Source organism: Phoca vitulina, unplaced genomic scaffold, assembly GCF_004348235.1.
Source record: "Phoca vitulina isolate PV1807 unplaced genomic scaffold, GSC_HSeal_1.0 scaffold37, whole genome shotgun sequence".
NCBI lineage: Eukaryota > Metazoa > Chordata > Mammalia > Carnivora > Phocidae > Phoca > Phoca vitulina.
Window position 1 is genome coordinate 3,937,437 of NW_022589740.1, and position 19,387 is coordinate 3,956,823.

Sequence of the window (19,387 nt, forward strand, 5' to 3'; positions counted from 1 at the left end):
CTAAGTATTTATGAAACGTGGGGTGGGTGAAGTGTGAGCTGGGATCTCACTGCCAACATGGATTCCAACTTGAAGGGTTTCTAACCATGGGCACCAAGGTAAAATTTTATCATATGGTCCACACTCTAATGAGTATCTGTAGGAGAAAAAAACTTTATTCTTTTAACCTCTAAAAACGTAGGAGGTGCCACAAACTACAAATGGTTTATTTTCAAAGCTCAAGTTTAAAATGAAGCTTTACTTCTGATGCAGTTGTGTGTCTGAAGATGCTATGAAATGAAAAGTGAAAATGAAATTTTCATTTTCTCTAGTAGGTCACATTTATTGATCTATGCGTCACCTGAGCTTTGAGCTCTACCCCTAACACTGAGAGCAGGAAATGGCAGAAGTAAGGCAAGCGGAAGCTAATGAATCATGAAGAAGTCAGGCCAGGATTGCATACTCAGGGCATAAAAGTCACGCCACGCCACACTACGCCACAACACACCATGCCACGCCATGCCACACCACTGGGAGCCTGAGTGCTAAGGTACAGAATCTCCATTTTTAACATCTTAGGATTCCTCAGTCTTTCAAAAAACCTCAATCTACCTTCCCCCTCCCCCCGCCGCCTTAAAGTCATTTTGCTAAAACCCTGTCTCCTACCTAGACTGCTTTTGTCTGTCACGGGTAAGACTGTGAGAGCCATCCTCCTAGCAACATCTGATCTGTGCTGAATACCACACCTGATACATCTGAGACCCCTCAGAAGGACTACAAATCATTTATAAATGAAAGAGCCTTTAAAATCCTCTGTTGACATCCTTAGCATATTTTGTGAAGCTTATTTTTTCCAAATAGCCAGGTTAACTATAAAACCAACATTTCAGAACAGTGGATGATAATGATTCATGCACCCTTCAGAAATAAATGTTTATATCATGCAAAGTACTGAGTGCTAAAATAAACGGCAGTCCAAGAAGGAATACACCCTAAAACCATGAGGGCTTTGTTTTAATTTCACATTATTTGTGCTCCATTTGTCAACAAACTACTCTCAAAGTTTTTAAAATCTGTAGCTAGGAAAACTAAATTTAAACACACACACGTGCACGCGCGCACACACACACACACACGAAAAGCACCATTTCTACCAGCAGCTACCAACCCTGCTGCTGACAAGTATGTATGTGTTTTAAGTTAAAGAAAAAAAAAAACATATTTAACATAGAATCTTCTGATCAGGAAACTAACAGGTGTAAGGTAGAAGGTCTAAACAAACAAACGAAAAATCCAGTTGTCCAGATGAGGAACAGAGAAGCAGAATTAGTTGGAGCTCATTTGATGAACTCTAAGCTGTGTAAGAATACAAAATATAAATTGCATAAACAAAGTCACTTTGATGGAGGATGTGGGCATTTATCCCAGACAAGAGCATATGCTGAAGGAGAAATTAAACAGGCACCCATTTTTCTTCAGGGAATCATTACTAATGGTTAAAAAGCCCAGAAGGTAAAGCATTAGCATATATGGACACTGTAAACCACCAAACCAAAACACTCCCATGATGCTGCACTGACGCATTTGGCTAGACTGCCAGCAAACAAAGTATAGGGCAAACTGTAATGAAATGCTGCCTACTTCAAGAGGCACATTCTAGGTCTTAGCTCAAGGTCAACAGTACATTACATGATTCAACATTTAATACCTACAGGTCTTACAACAGGTTAGACGGTTACTTTACTTACGGTAAGGATAAGTCTGTCACTGCTTAAGCAGGACGCTGCTCTGCTACGTGACCTTGGCAGTCGCCTAACTTCTCTGAGCCTGTTTCCTCAATGTAACAAATCCAGTTGGACTACATGATCTCTACGGTCCTTCCAGCTCCAAAAATTCTATGAGTCTATTATAACTTAATTGTTTTGGGGAATACAGCTCTGACATGGTTTTTATGAGTTTTAAATAAAAAAATAAAAATAAAAAAATTGGTAAAGCTAGAGTCAAGTTCATCTTTCTGAATAGTTTCGATATCTAAAGAACAAAATCACAAAAGAATCGTGCTCATATCTATTTTGTCTAAAGTGCTAAAATCAGTGTGATACGCTACTAATATGGGATACTTCAGAGGCGGCTAAGAATCACAGAATCATGGAGTTTTTGAGCTGGAAGGAAATTAGATTTTTGTTATTGCCTGATGGATTTTTGAGTTCCAGACCTACCTTCTTTGATCCTCTGCTCTACTTGGCTCTCTGGCAACACAGACCTGGCTAGGCAGAACTGGCATTGACGCTAGGTCAGTGTAGAGTGAATAGTTCAAAGTATGGGGAAATGAAAATAGCAGAGGAATGGCTATAGGAGAGAAGGGAGCAGTGGAAAATTTTAGTCAAGGAGGCAGCCGATGCAGTTTTATTTCATAACTGTTACTACTTATCAAATGGTATGCACACTGAGTTTATGAGCTTATTAATGTCAGTTATATACATTTTCTTTGCGTGTACACCACATGTCAGTGCAGGAGACACTCCTCCTTCAACGTTTCATATACTGACCACTCATGTCTCTCATCATCTCCACTCAAAGTCAACTGAAAGTAACATGGGAGCTGAACGAGCTAATAAAGTAACAGCACAGAATGGAGAAGGGGGCTCAAGAATTGTGGAAAGAGAACCCAATGAAAAGAAACCAGTGCAAGAGCAGGCTCTGATGTACCTAAGACACTTTGGTATCAGCGGGGTAAGGAAGACACTCAGGACTTCTACAACTGTGTATGAAAGTTTCTTTCAAGAAACTTCAATTTATTGATTTACCCAAATTAATTTTATTTGGTATCAAAATTCAGAATTGATTTCCACATTAAATGCCAATTTATCAGAATTATTAAAAGAAACTGCTAATTTAAAAGTTATACCAGAATAAGTGATTTGGAATAAGATTTATGTAATAATAAAATTATTAATAATAAGGTTCTAGAGTGTGACCGCAAGTCTGCAATTTGGGTTTGAAGTCAGGCAGTTAACCTCAACATGTACCCATTAGGACTACAAGGTCAGCTGCCCAGGGTCTACTCAACACTGTCACTTTCCATGAAATCACACTTTTGCCTATGCAAATCCACAGAGCTGAATTTATACCAAAAGGGGGGTGGGGGGAACGGAAGTAGTATAAAGTTGTGCTCATTCAGAGGGCAAAGCATAAACTTGCAGTTTTTGGACTCGTGGGCTTAAAGCAGGTGGGGATCCGTGCTACGTCAGTGGCAAGAAAGGAAGAAGACAAGAAGACAGAAAAGCAGAAGAGAGAGGTGACAGTCAAAAAGGTTAAAAAGTTTCTCAGTTTTCTAAAGCAACAGAAGAAATACGTAAACCTCCGCTGCAGGCGCTGTCTCCCCAGGACGAGGCCAGCGGTCCAGTCACTGAAGACTTACCTGTACCACATGCCAGTGCCGGTGCCCAAGCAAAGTGCTTAAGCCCTGGGACTCCAAGCCGCTGTCTGCAAAGGGGCTCTTGCCCCCACGAGCCTTATGCTCAGAGTGTGCTGAGGGACTCCTGGCACTCTGGGTCTGGGAGGCCTCACCACAGTTCAGGTACAGTCGATCCTCCCCCTGAAGCAGCACTTGCTCCTGGTTACTCTAGATGAGGGAGAAAGGAAGCAGAGGGCAAAGGAGGAAAGCAAATAAAACAACCTGATATCAGGTAACGGAAAACCAGTAATACCTTGATTTAGTTTTATCATAGGAAATGCACCATGTATCTCAACGTCGCTTTTACTCACAGACGACAAGACTACATAATGATCTCATGCACTGTTATATTTAGAGGGAAGAGGCAACAGTTGTAATGATTACTTCCCAGGGCAAACCAAATTTTTGTTAAAGTCTGTTTTATCATAGATGCCAAAATGTGACCCAGTTTACAATGACTACAAGAGTATCTTTTCATTATTACTCCAAAATGGCAATGCTATGAGAGATTTTCCATCTGAAAACTGAACAGAACTACTCATTATCTACAGTTTACAAATGAGTTTCACATAAAATACCTCACAAATGGTGGCAAGAAGACATATCTGGTCAAACAGTTTGGGTGTGTGTGTGTGTTCACCGTGTGCCCACCACATGGCAAGAAGGGGAGGACTGTGGACGGGGATACCGGATGCTAAGGATCTTTTAAACCACAGGGAGGAGGAAGAGTAGCCCCAGTCTGTGGTCCTGGTTCAGAACAATTCAATACTCACTTGCATAAATGCTTGGTTAGTGCCAAGCACTGTGCCAGGCTCTGAGGGTATTTAGATTAATAAGACAATTTCTCCTCTTAGTGATGATGCCCTGGCTCTCAGTTAGAAGGCCAGTATTCTCAACTGTGGGCATATTATTCACTGACTATTCCATCAAGCAGAAGAGCACCTCAGCCCCTCATCTTTCCATGGTAGTCCAAATGTGGTCTTGACATAAAAATCATAAAATTTGCCTTTAAATTATAATTTGGGATGGGGGAGGGGAGGAAGAATTACTCTACTCTTGTTTTTCTGGGGATCCTTATTCTTCAACTACAGTCAAGAAGTCTCAGATCCAGGCTACTGTCATATTCTTTCTCAATGTATTGTAACTGTAAATGTTAATTAGAAACTGGTTCCGAATATTTAAAAGCCCACTGATGGCAGATATTAAGGCATACGCTTCTAACATGTAACACCATTATTATATATTAACAATACAGGATATTAATATGTTCTTTCAGATTGATAAAACACGAGGAGTTTATATTACAATCTGGGGCAGTGTTTCCCAAAGCAGGTTTCTAGTCATATTTTCTTCAAAGCATTCCTTAAAAATTCATAGTTAAATAAGGCTGAGAACACTGTTTTTTGTATACCAATTCCTGGATTTTTCTGATGTACATTAGCATATTAAAGACCCCGGAGTCCTATAATAAAGAAATCTGCAGCTTTAATTTATTTCATTTGATGAAATAGAACTTTCACATGACAACAGAACTTTTCCTTATTCTGTGTATATGCTACTGATTCTTCTAAGTAGTGCCTTGTGGAACACACTTTGGGAAATTATATTTAAAAAGAGACTAAATTAAGTTATTCAAGTAAATCTGTAAATGCTGCTTTCCCTCAAATTGCTTGTGATCCTATTAAAAAAAAACAACAAAAAACAAAAGCTGCTGAGAAGTAAAATTTTGGTGTAAATTATTAAAAAGAAACACAAGAATCACAAAAAATATACAAAAGAAGATAATTCACCAATTTTAGGAGAAGAGTCTGATAGTCTACTATGAAGGCCACTAAAAATAAACAGTTGTAATTTAAAACACTTACCATACAAGGGTTTACAGTGAGTACACTCTTGATAAACTGAAACAACAGAATGCCAGGCTGTTTAACTATACTCTTGGAGTCGGACTCAATTCCAGTGTTGTGAACACCAAATCCACTGACTACCCATAGGTGATAGCCTTCTGCACCCCAGCTCTTGGAGAAGGGGAAGAAAAATCAGGTCAATGAAGTTTGTTATCCTTTCCTAGCTTCAAGTATTCAAATCCTGAAACAACCAACAATAGCATTACCAATGACTTCTAAAGATTGGAGAAACTATGAGAATCTGTAGCCCTCTCCAGTGGAAACCACCATCACCGCTCTCCACCTGAAGAGTGAACACACTACATACCAATCTTCACCCCAAATCCTAAGAAATGCCGACTGCTCTCTATAACTTCTCCATTAATTTAACTGCCTCTCAAATACAAAGAAATTCCTTGCAGAGGAAGACCCATGTGACCCAGCTGAAACTCAACAAAGCAGCACCCAAAACAGATGCAGTCTTGTACAGAGCAAAGAACACTCAAATGGAAGCTACGAGACTAAGGTTTTCACTCCAGCCAAGCTGCCATCCTGCTGCAGTGCCTTGGTTAATTTACTTGGTTTTCTCAGGGTATACGTTTCTTCCTTTACAAAATGAGAAGGTTCAAATAAACTCTCCAGGGCCAATTTTAATATTCTGTAACTACATTCCATGATAGCTTTTTAGTTTTTTGTTTTTGTTTTAAGGTCCCAATCTACAATGTCAAGAAAATAGTAGAGGGAAAATAAATTGTTGCTAAATTTCAAAAGCTTCATAGAAGTTTGGCTCTCCCACAATAAAAGTTGAACAGTTAACTAAAATGCTTAGATTCTTAGTTTGTGATTAAAATATCAACTTAGTGAGGCTAATAACACTGGTTCTTACATGCCATTCAGAAGCACTGAGGGGCAGTTATAGAAATCATTTGTTCAAAAACTTATTTTAAAATATGGAGGTGGAGCTAGACAGCAAATGGGCTCCTTGGTGGTGAAAGACTAGGAACCACTACTCAAGGCAGCCATGGTGGTTTTAATTCTTCAAGAAACCCGAGATCAGAAAATGCCTTCCTCTGTGGAGCAAGGAAGAAGGTAAATGAGTGAGCCTCACAGCCACTAATCTCACAAAGATGGCGCACAGAAGGGCCACAGGAAGAAAATGTTCTTATGTAAAGACGGGGTTACACCTCACTGTTTTCTACAGAAACTCTTAAAAATATGTAATAAATAAAAATACTGTTAACAACAGTGACTTTAATTCCCTTGACAGATATCTATGGAAAGTTTTAAAAATATGCTCAAATAATGTCAAATTCCTCAGGAAAAACACCCAATGAGCAGTTCACTTCATGTTAAAAGAAAAGAGGCCATGAGAAGTGGGTGCTAGTGAGTCACATAAGGAATTGAGGTATGCTTTGGAAAAACAAAGGCCTGATTTGAATAGTCACTATGTTCACAAAGATGGCGGGGTGTGCTAGACACATACAAGCAAAACCAAAAGCAAGTAAGTACTGAAAATTGGGCAGCCTGATTTTTAAAAATACTTTTATCAAAGCAAGAACTGTATAAGAAGAATCTGCTGAGATTAAAACAGCTTTGTAATTTTATCAGGCCAAGAAGAGAAAAAAAGGGCAGAAGAAAAATCAAAGTTTCTCACATTATAGAAATATATACATTATATATATGTATACATACGTGTATACATATATGTATATATGATCTACACACACACTTTTTTTTTTTTAAGTAGGGTCCACACGCCCAGCATGGAGTCCAAAGCTAGGCTTCAACGCACAGACCCTAAGATTGAGACCTGAGCTGAGATCAAGAGTTGGACACTTAACCAACTGAGCCACCCAGGCACCCCACACTATACCAATATTTTACAGAAAGTACTTACCATAGAGTTGATCTTAAGGGGATCTTTTTTGGTACCATCAGACCTATAACTGTAACAGAATAGAAACTCGATTTAAAAAAGTCTTCTATTACATGTAATATTTGGCTTTAGTTTTTTAAAAACAAATTGATTCTGTTCCTTTAAACAGAAACACACAATAATGCATGAAATAGAGGAGACTGCTGGTTGATATACCTAGGTAGATCACCTAGACATAATCTTTCAGGTCCTGAGTAACTTCTTGAGAGGGTCATGCAGTTTGGGAAGGAGTATTCACTTTGTCAAGACTGAGGTTCAGAGTAGCATAAGGAGTGGGCAGAGATATCAACCCAACAAGATAATATAATTTTCCGTTTCCTACTAGTTACTTTTGTACATGGCTTATTGTTCTTATTAGATCATAAGCTACTTGAAGGCAAAATGTATCTGATTTAGCCTTGAATCTAACATGCTATCATATGTACCTAAGGGGTCCAACAAACAAATGCATTTTACCGAATAAACACTGAGTTTTAAAAGGATGGATGTTTAGAGAATCAGCACATTCTGAACAAATTAGTTCTGAACCTTACGAATTGTTTTGGGGTTAAGCATCAAATAAGGCAGAAGGGTAGCTGTATGACACAAAATTTCTGTATATGTGTATTTTCTCGGAGATAAATGGAGTTATTTTATCTAAAACTTGTCTTTATTCACTCACGCAAAATCTCCTCCAAGCGTACAAATCAGTTGGGCTCCAAACACACTCCATAAAGAAAGGCCTCCATTTTCCCAGGTCACTATTACAACACTATTGTCAGGAGACCATTTGACCAATTTAACAGCTCCTGTTTTGTTCCAAATATCTGTTAAGAAATTGTGAGAAGAGTTAAAAACAAATGATTCCTTCAGAAACACTTAGTATTTTTTTTATAATCTATACTTTTTCAAGTTGAAATGAATAGAAAGACATGTCTGCTTCAAATAATGAGATGAATCCTACTCATTTAAGGTCACATAAAATGAGTAAGGCCATATGGGTATTCACTATCATAAAAGGATGTTAACTGAAAAGGAGAGGTTATAAACAGTGTACCTATTACCCCACGTGAAATATATATACATATGCACATAATATGCATACCCACTTTCCAAGCATTATGCACATATTAAAATCTAGTTGCAGAGATCTATAATAAAATATTAATGGTGGTAAACCTAATCTTCACGTGTCAGGATTACAGGAAATTTATCTAGGTGGTAACAAGCTACAATGAAGGAAGATTTTGATATAATCTGCATATTGTGAAAAATATTAAAAAGTAACCCACAGATGTTTTGTTACAGAGCTGAACTTACAAGAAAGAAAGGGTCCAGAAGCCAAAAGAAAAGAGAAAACCTAAAATGAGATTGGTTAGTACCTGGGTTGAGAGTAAAGGGCTGGAAGCAGGGAGCGGAGAAAGCTTGGAAATACAGGGATAGAAGGATGGGATAAGACCCAGCAATGACAAGGGAGTCGGAGTTTCACGTCCTACAGGAAGACAAAGAAGGCGTCTGAGTCCAGCATGACATCGGGAGGGAGAAGAGAAGCTGAGGCACCACGGCCAGTGAAACTCAGCCAATGCAGCCTGAAGGAAAGAAGGAAGCTCATCCCTGCTTCAGATACACTGTCCTCCTACAAGTCTCCTACAGTAAGCAGGTTTATAGCCTAAAGCAAGCTGGCAGAATTTGGAGAGAGTCAGTAGGTAACCAAAGGGAGAAATGGCATTCCAAGAGCCTGAGAAAAGAACAATCTGAAGAACTCCATACAGTGCTCAACAGAAGCAGTGAGGTGCACTTCCTGCAATGACGGACATGTTCCTCCTTGCTGGGTGTAAGAGGCAGCCCCGAGCTACACGGGGCTACTGAACATGTAAATGTGACCATGCAACTAAAGAAATAAAGTTATTTTTTTTTTAATTTCAATTAGTTTAATAAAAATAGCCAAGTGTGGCTGGTAGCTACTGGGCAGGGCAACTTAAGTATGGATAAAAAAATAACAAACAGGGGTGCCTGGGTGGCTCAGTCGGTTAAGCACCTGCCTTCGGCCCAGGTCATGATCCCAGGGTCCTGGGATCAAGCCCCACGTCAGGCTCCCTGCTGAGCGGGGAGCCTGCTTCTCCCTCTCCCTCCCGCTCCCCCTGCTTGTGCTCTCTAATAAAAAATAAAAAATCTTAAAATAATAATAATAATAAACAGATAAAAGGGCCAGAAATAACAATCAAAATTCATATCACTCTGCAAGAATGCAGGATGCAAATCTGTCTTTACAGAAAAATACATGCAAGCCTTTAAAGGCTATCCAGTGAGAATGATAAAGACTTAAGGAGCAAATTTCTATTTCTGGCAGGAGAGCAATTAGACACCTGAAATGACTCTCCACACTGAAACAACGGAAATGCTGAATAGAACACTGGGGCGCTTGGGTAGCTCAGTTGGTTAAGCATCTGACTCTTGATCTCGGCTCAGGTCATGATCTCAGGGTTGTGAGATCGAGCCCTGCATCCGGCTCCACACTGGCCATGGAGCCTCCTTTGGATTTTCTCTCCCCCTCTCCCTCTGCCCTTCCCTCCTGCTCGAGTGCACATTCTTTTTCTCTAAAAATAAAAATAAAATGTTGAATAGAATACGTAAACACCTCAAAACAACTAAAAATTCTGTGAGGTAAGTGAGTGTACAAAGGGCTTCTGCCCTGAATTTTTCTGCCAAACCCTGGAGCCCCTGACTTCTATTTCTGATGACTCCCAGCACGTGAGGGACAGGAGATCAAGCTGAGAGCTTGGCCAAGGCAGGGTATCTAAGAGAAGATACTATGTAATGGGTGGGGCACAGAAGGCTACATTCATGGTGTAAGGAAGAATGAGAAATAAACTCTACCATGTGGAAGGTAAAGAAATAGCAAAGGATACCTTGTTTTGTCCAAGAATGGAAAATAAAGAATCTCCCCTGAGAATCTGCAACCACAAGTCAGTCCTCACTCTAATTTGTAACTTGTACAACTTGTATGATTAAAAAAAATTGCAAACAGAGAATATAATGCAAACGGTCCAGACTGATGTAGTACTCTCACGTAACTTGCCATAACACACACAAACCCTCTTTGGAAGAACTCAAATTCAATTTAGGTCACAAAGCATTCAAACAAGTAAGTTTGAAGGAAATTAAGCAGCTCTCAGTAAAAAATTCTAAAATATATAAACAAATTCATGAGAACCCAAACTCAGAAAGAAGGTTTTAGATACTGAGACTAACAAAGAATATAAAAGCCATTTTTTAATACCTAAGAAAAGAATATTGAAACTAGGAGCAGGATGCATACAGATTAGAAAAGAGCTAAGTAAACCCTCTGGAAATAAAAAATACAGTAATTAAAAATGGACAGATTAAGTAGACTATTAAACATAAATGAAGAAAGAATTAGTGTATCAGAAGACAGGGAAAAACTTTCTAGAATACAGTCCAGAGAATCAAAAAAAATGAAAAATGTTAAAAGGCAGGTTAAGGAACCTGTAAAAAGTACAATGTAAGTCTGATCAGATTTCCAGAAAAAGAGATTAAACAAGAGGCAATATTTAGAGAAATAATGGTTGAATATTTTCCAGAAGAGCTGGACAATATGAATCCTCAGATCCAGCAAGCCTGAATCTCAAACAAGATTTTAAAAAAAGGAAAAAAAATTAGAAAATTCTTCACCTTCCAAATCACAGTTGAAACCACCCCAAAGACAAAGTCTTAAAAGTAGCTAAAGAGAAAAAAATCCAATCTCCTGAAAAGGAAATATAACTCGACCAGAGTTCCCAAGAGCAACAGTGAAACTGGATGGTAACAGTAACTGTCCATCCAAAATTGTATAAAAAAGTTAAACCATAATTAAATTACAAGGGCAAAATACATACATTTTCAGATCCCACCCCTCCCCCCCAAATTGAGTGTATCATCATAAAAAACTTCACTAAAGAAAATTCTGAAGAATGTTCTGCAGACAGAAAATGGTCTCAAGTGGAAGGTGTGAGGTGTTAAAAAAGACATGATGGGGAAAAATACTGGCATACATGTGGGTAATACTAAGTCAACATTAACAGTTACATATTTAATGTTTCCTGAGATTTTGACATGAGACACCTTAGCTTCCCCTCCTTGAGGCTAAGGAGAATTTTATTACTGAATTAGATTTAGATGGGTGCCCTCAATTTTTCTGACATTTTTTTTCTGACCCAAACATCAGAGAAGTTTGTATAGTTATACAGCAATTATTCTTAATATAGGAGCATATCTAAATTTGGGAGAGGAACAGAACAGTTTGAAAAGGGTCCCAATTACTAACCCACATATAGAACACAGTACAATATCAAATTCATGAAACATGTAGTAATGAGATTCTACAGTGACCTCTGCAAAGGTCATTGGCTTAAAAACATACTGATTCATTCATCACATTTGTTAACTATGTGCCTCTCACTAAACTGAACTTGATTGGTGTAAAGAGATAGATACATCCTACATTCTTACCATGAAGCTAGCAGAAAATAAGACCTGTAAGCTGCTAAATTCAATAAAGCATTATCAAAAAGAAAGAGGTTATATGCAAAATATAATGAGGCACAGGAGGGAATGGTATTCTGCCTAGTTCACAAAATGAGATTTCATTTAAGCTTGAAAGACCAATATATACAGACCCTCCCTATAGAAATATAGGACATTTCAGGTAAAGAGAACAATAGGAGACAACAGCTGACTCTCAAGAATCTGCAGGCAGTTTGGTAAAGTGTCATGCAGTTCCTAGGTCTATGTGCAGGGTATCCCTGAGACAATCTTCAAGAGAAATACAGTAATACATAGTATCTGATGAACACAATGTAAATCATTAGCTCCAGGGAGTTCACAGCTGCAACATTAGATTGCAACTACATTTATTCTGATGCTCTTACACCTTTGTGAAGGTGGCTTTTTAGGAGTTGTAGAAAAAGTGTCATGTGAAAATCAATGCGGAACAGGAAATATGGCTGACTATACCCAATCGGACTCCAAGGTTTGAGAAACTGTACAGTGTCCAATAGGCACAAACATCCTATTAGCAAAAAATATTTTAAGAATAAAAATAAAATATTATTTTTCTTTCCATTTATGTGTATTACTTTTTGAAAATGCTACTACAGGATTTAGACCTAACTACTTAATAAACAGAACTTTTGGCATTTAACATAGAAGTAGTGTGGTAAAATTATGGAGATCCTAAGGGCTGAGTGAACCAAGAAATGCTGCCAGAAATAATCAGCAAAGACCTTACATGCCACCTGTGTGGTAGACACTGCTGGTTGGTTAATGTCACATCTATTTCCATCCTCATTCTCCCTTGCCCACTTCTACCATAAAGGCTAGGAAAATCGCAAGGTTAGCTAATGAGACATAATTATGGCCAATCAGATGTGAGTGGAAGATAGCGAGAGCAGGTAGGAGGTGGGAATGCTTCTGAGAAACCTCTGCTTTCCTGATCAAAAAACCAAATATGCCGTTTCCTCCTTTCTTCTTTACTCAAATGCAGAAGTAATGCTTGCAGCTCAGAAGCTACCCGAGACCATGAAGGAAACACCAAATGAAGGCCAGCAGCAACTCATCTCTGGATTTCTTGCTAGCAGAGAAAATAAACCCTATTTAAGCCACAATACCTTGGGTATTCTGTTAGTTTTGGTCAAAAGCATTTCCAATGACAAAGACTTTAGACTTAATCCTATGAGGGTCCACTCAAGATTCACTAAAGGGTTCAGAAAGACACTGTTTTGTTTACTGCTGTCTATCCACCAGTTAGAGCAGTGTCTGGCCTACAGTATGTATTTGATAAGGATTTGCTGAATGAATAGGTTGAATTGGAAGGCATAAAATAACAAAGGCAATGAAATCAGGTAAGAGACCAGAGCAAAATCCCTGGGCCACACGAAATACAGTTATATGTTTTAACTGTATTTGACCTACAGCATGCATCATTTAAAATCCAATCACTACACATACCATTACCTGTACATTAAAAATTAAAAATAAGAAAAAAAAGGACTCACCAGGATACTGTTTTGCTGTTAGCTCTAGTTTATGAGACAGCAGCATAGCTCCAGTGGTGTTATCTACTGTATAAACCTGTACAGAACCACTGTGAAAAACAAATAAGCTTTTAATGAAAAAAAGATAAATACAAATACAGAAAGCATTATTATGGAACTGTTATGTTCTGCTGGTAAGAGCGTAAACTAAACCAAAACCATTTTGTAAATAATTTGCAGTCTCATAAATTTGAACAAACGCATTATTTGTAATCCAGTAAAATTTTCCCTCTAAATATATTCCAGAAATATCCTTGTCTATGTTATCAAAAGCTATGCACAATGTTCATTATAGTATTGTGTATAAATGCAAAACAACAGAAGCAACCTGAATGTCCAGCAAGAGAAAGGAAGCATAAACTGTGGAATACTCACATAGTAGTCTAGCTACAGCACTGACAGGACTTTATAGTCACATGCATTAAAATAGATAGCCAGTATGTATATATGTAGTATAATTCTGTTTCTATTCAGTCAAAAACATTCAAAACATAGTAAATACACTTGTGGTAAAAATGCAACAAAGAGCTAATGGACACACCATCTCTGGTGGAGAAGGGGATATTAAAAAAGAGGGGGAAGATAGGGGTTGCACCCGCCCTGGTAATGTGCTATTTCTCATGCTGGATGGTAATTTAGACAGATTTTCATTTTATTATGTTTTCTATCCAATATCATTTTTTGCATCTACACACGATATATGTTATTCTGTGAACATGGTATATATAATGATTTCATTTAAGAAATCTTAAGGGCCAAGTTCAGGAAGGGCCAGAAACCAAAACTAAAACTTTGTAATATTGCTTCTAAGCTACATTTCAAAATTGATCTGTAATGATCATAAAAAATACGATTTTTGCTTACGGAACTATTTTCAGATCAAAAATTTAACACAAATGTTGTTCTGACCCATATCCAGCCTGGTCAGCTCTTCTCAAGGATCAGGACTAGGGCTCAATAAAACACCTGCACTAAGAGGCCACTTGAACTTACCGCACAGCTCACTGATGCTGTGTTTTTAAATCTTTTTCCACTCTGTTTCATTCTGGATTTCTCTTGCTATGTTTCTCAAGCTTATTATTCTTTTCTTCTACAATGTTTGATGTGGATCCTTTTTTATATCTTCCATATTTAATACTCAAAAGAGACCCTCTCCAGCTCTCTGGAGTTCCTTCTTTGTGCCACTCTGTTGTCTTTTGCTGTACATCCTGAGTCCTCGCTGCTTTGGTCTCCCCAGATTTTCACTTCCCCATAACTCAGGCAATCTGCCAGGTTCTGTCTCCCCAGCCTCGTGCTGCAGCCTGGAAACTCTCTCAAAGTAATTAAAGCTGAGGCATTTGTAGAATTTTATTTGTTTCCTACCTTTCAGGGTCTCGAACTCATATTGTCTTTTTTTTTTTTTTTAAAGATTTTATTTATTCATTTGAGACACAGAGATACAGAGAGAGAGAGAGAGAGAGAAAGCATGAGCAGGGAGAGAGGCAGAGGGAGAGGGAGAAGCAGGCTCCTCGCTGAGCCAGGAGCCCGATGTGGGGCTCGATCCCAGGACCCTGGGATCATAACCTGAGCCGAAGGCAGATGCTTAACCATCTGAGCCACCCAGGCGCCTCCCTCAAACTGATATTGTCTTACTCTTCCATATTTTTGTCCATTTTCTCCTCCACGTGGGAGAGAGAATTTGATCTGTTATCCCACCTTAGGCAGAAGCCAAATGCCTGGGAATAGCTATCTTTCCAGACTACCTGCCCAATTAGACACTGCCAGCACTAAGTAGCTAGCAGGTATTTACTTGTTTTTCCTTTGCACCTGACAACTGTCAAGTGGGAACTCTGGGTTGCTGAGCTCTAACAGGTCAGTGAGAAGAGGCCAATATTTCTAATACAAGAAACAGGAGCTAAGTCAACACTTAAAAAAGACTGACAACTAACCTTTTATATATTCTATGATGCCTGTGTTGTTTAAATTATTTTTATTTCCATTTCTCATTAACCCATTATAAGAGAAAAATATTTCTTCATGCATAGCACACTACTCACTAATAGAGATATGGCTATAGCCACAAGTGACAAAATTTAGTATCACTCATACAAGGACATTACTGCTCCATGGTACCCCGGCAAGTACACAACATCCCATGATAAAAATGTGTAACCAGCATCTAGTCAAACCCTTTTTTTTTTTTTTTAAAGACTGTATTTATTTCAGAGAGAGACACAGAGACAGTGAGAGAGAGCATGAATGGGAAGGAGAGGGAGAAGCAGACTCCCCACAGAGCACAGAGCCAGACGCAGGACTCGATCCCAGGAGAGTTAGGTTGTAAGACTGATCCCCTTGCAAACTGACATCCTAAAAGAAAGTCACCTTCTTACAGAACTCGAAGGATACCAGCTACGGTTGAGTGTTCAGGGCAATTAATCCTGGTAAGGGCTGGAAGACCAGAACTAGAAGCCACTGGTCTGTCACGTCACACAACTACAATCCAAAACTTCCACCCCAACCTGGGGGTCACACCAAAAAAAAAAAAAAAAGGCTGGTACTCTCCCAAATGAAGAAAAGTGAGATGACAGAGGCCGAAGGCCGAGATTCCACCTTGCACTGCCCGGGGGAAGGGCCAGAGTACAGCTCGTGGGCTCTCCCATCCAGCCCCGGGAGCCCCGTGAGGCCGCCCTGACTGCAGGCAGTGTGGTACGGGGCACCCCACTGCTCCTGTCAGACGCTCATGTGTCTGGCTGGACTGGCTCAACAAGAACCAGCTTCAAGATTCCAGTCACGACAGGTTTAGAGGAACTAAAAGCCACTCTGAGGAAACGAGACACATTCAGAATGCAGGACATTCTATAAACAACCGGCCTGAACTCTTAAAAAGTTAATGTCGTGAAAATAAGAAAAAAGGTGTACAGGTTGTTACAGGAAAAAGGTGACTACAGGGAAACAATAACCAAATACAAATCATTAATTCTGATTGACTGGTTAAAACAAGGAGCTATAAAAGAAATTCTGGTGACAACTGGGTTAATCTGAATATGGATTGAGAATTAGATCTTATTTGGGATTTATCATTAATTTTCTCATGCATGACAAAGATACTGAGTTATCTAAGAAAATGTTCCCCCTTTTTTGGAAACCAAGAAACAATGTAATGTCTGTTAAACAGCAAATCAGATAAATTATGATACATTCATATACTGGAACACTATAAATCAATCAAAACATGATTTTCGCTACTGGCAAACGCATGGATGAATTTCACAATGCTGACTGAAAGCAGCAAGACCCAAAACATATTCAGAATTCTATTCCCATAGAGTTCAAAATCAGGTAAAACCACATTATGCTCTTTAGGAATGCATGCAGGGGTAGTAAAACTATAAAGACAAGGAAATGATCATCACAAACACAGGAAATTGGTTACTTTTAAGTGTTTGGGGAGATGGGAGTTGTGCTGTAGGAAGGAGCAGGGCTGAAACTATGATCAGCTTGCAAAACTCTATTTCTTAACCCAGTTGTGAACAGATGGGTGTTTGTATTATAATTATTTGTAAAACTGAATATTTGGACTATGCACTTTCCTGTATGTTTTTATTTTACAATATGAAAAAGGGTATTATAAATTTTAAGCCAATTTATTTGACAGTAATATGAAAGATACCAATTCCTACAAAAATGTAACTTGCCAAAATGACTTAGGATCCTCAAAAGCTGAAAATAGAGCTACCATATGACCCAGCAATTGCACTACTAGGTATCTACCCCAAAGATACAAATGTAGGGATCCTAAGGGGTATGTGCACCCTGATGTTTATAGCAGCAATGTCCACAATAACCAAACTATGAAAAGAGCCCAGATGTCCATCAAAAGATGAATGGATAAAGAAGAAGTGGTATATATATACAATGGAATATTATGCAGCCATCAAAAGGAATGAAATCTTGCCATTTGCAACGACGTGGATGGAACTGGAGGGTGTTATGCTGAGCGAAATAAGTCAATCAGAGAAAGACATGTATCATATGACCTCACTGACATGAGGAATTCTTAATCTCCAGAAACAAACTGAGGGTTGTTGGAGTGGGGGGTGGGGTGGGAGGGATGGGGTGGCTGGGTGATAGACACTGGGGAGGGTATGTGCTATGGTGAGCGCTGTGAATTGTGTAAGACTGTTGAATCACAGATCTGTACCTCTGAAACAAATAATACATTATATGTTAAAAAAAAAGAAAAAGAAGAAGAATATAGCAGGAAGGGAAAAATGAAGGGCGGGAAATTGGAGGGGGAGATGAACCTTGAGAGACTATGGACTCTGAGAAACAAACTGAGGGTTCTAGAGGGGAGGGGGGTGGGGGGATGGGTTTAACCGCCTGGTGATGGGTATTAAAGAGGGCACGTTCTGCATGGAGCACTGGGTGTTATGCACAAACAATGAATCATGGAACACTATATCTAAAACTAATGATGTAATGTATGGGGATTAACATAACAATAAAAAAAAATTAAAAAAAAAAAAAAAACTAATGATGTAATGTATGGTGATTAACATAACATAATAAAATTTAAAAAAATGACTTAGGAAAAGAGAAAATCTAAACCTTAAATCTACTTTTAAAACTGAACTGAATCAGTAATCCAAAAGTTCCCACAAAGAAAATTCTAGTCTCAGATAGCTTCATTGACAAATTCAAGCACACACTCAAAGATAAACAGAGAAAGTGAGGAACAGGTCTTCAATTTGCTTTCTGACACAAGCATAACCTTGGTTAATTGGCAGAGTAAGAAAAAGAAAAATTATAGGTAAAATGTGCTAATAAACATAGATTTAAAAATTCTAAACAAAATGTGACCAAATCAAATCCATAAATATGAAAAAATACTTTTCCTTCTTTCCTATACTAAGCTAAATTTACTTCTATTTCTACATTTATCTCCTGAGAAGCAGTGTGTTGGATTCATCATTTCACAGATTGAGTGTAAAGAACGTGATGATTTATAATAGTGTATTATTGTACACAACAGTGTAAACAGTAGTGTATTATTTACACTAATCAAAATACTGTGATCCTGAACTTGATGTAGCTAGAGGTAATACTAGACGTATGTTCTATAGAACTACTAAGTCTCATTTTGAGGGCAAAATGAAATTTCATATTTAAGAGAATTTTGAAGGCTAAAAAAGCACTATACATATTGTAAGGCATTACTATTAAGATTCTAATATAATCTTTTTACTTGATCTAGAACATAAGCTCAACAAAGTCAGGTATCTTATTCTTTTCTAACATATCCCAAGTGCTTAGAATTGTGCCCGGTGCATGGGAGACACAAAGATATTTGTTGAAGGAATAATCTGTATTCACTTTTACTTCTAAAACCTTCATTATCAGAATTAAAACAAGAAACTGATCCTATGTGTGAGCTTTAAATTTGCTCATTAAGGCACATCCACAAATTCAAAGGCAATGTCAACACTGATGTCTTAAAAAGGATTATTTTTTTCTTTCAAGATTTTATTTAAATTCTACTTAGTTAACACATAGTGTAGTATTAGTTTCAGGGGTAGAATTTAGTGATTCATTAGTTGTATTCAACACCCAGTGCTCATCACAAGTGCCCTCCTTAATGCCCATCACCTGTCTAGCCCATCCTCCCCACCAATCTCCATTCCAGCAACCCTCAGGTTGTTCCCTACTGTTAAGAATCTCTTACAGTTTGCCTCCCTCTATTTTTATCTTATTTTTCCTTTTCTCCCCGATGTTCATGTTTTGTTTCTTAAATTCCACATGAGTGAAATCACATGGTATTTGTTGGGGCACCTGGGTGGCTCTGTCGGTTAAATGTCTGACTTCGGGTCAGGTCACGGTCTCGGGGTCCTGGGATCAAGCCCGTGCCTGCTCAACAGGGAGTCTGCTTGTCCCTTTCCGTCTGCCCCTCCCCCTGCTTATGCTCTTTCTCTCTCAAATAAATAAAACCTTTTTTTAAAAAAAAGGCCTCATACGGTATTTGTCTTTCTTGGACTTATTTCACTTAGCATAATACACTGTAGCTCCATCCATGTCGTTGCAA

General features: G+C 38.5%; 1 protein-coding gene across 1 annotated transcript in view; it reads right to left on the bottom strand.

Annotated features, from left to right (window-relative positions):
- RIC1 (RIC1 homolog, RAB6A GEF complex partner 1) overlaps positions 1-19,387 on the bottom strand; it is a 163,879-nt gene that overhangs the window by 32,623 nt on the left and 111,869 nt on the right. Inside the window, exons 8-12 of the mRNA XM_032427481.1 lie at positions 13,291-13,379; positions 7,920-8,064; positions 7,220-7,268; positions 5,302-5,454; positions 3,401-3,604 (exon numbers count right to left, since the gene is read on the bottom strand). Coding sequence (XP_032283372.1) covers positions 3,401-3,604; positions 5,302-5,454; positions 7,220-7,268; positions 7,920-8,064; positions 13,291-13,379 — 640 coding nt within the window. The remainder of the gene's footprint in view (positions 1-3,400; positions 3,605-5,301; positions 5,455-7,219; positions 7,269-7,919; positions 8,065-13,290; positions 13,380-19,387) is intronic.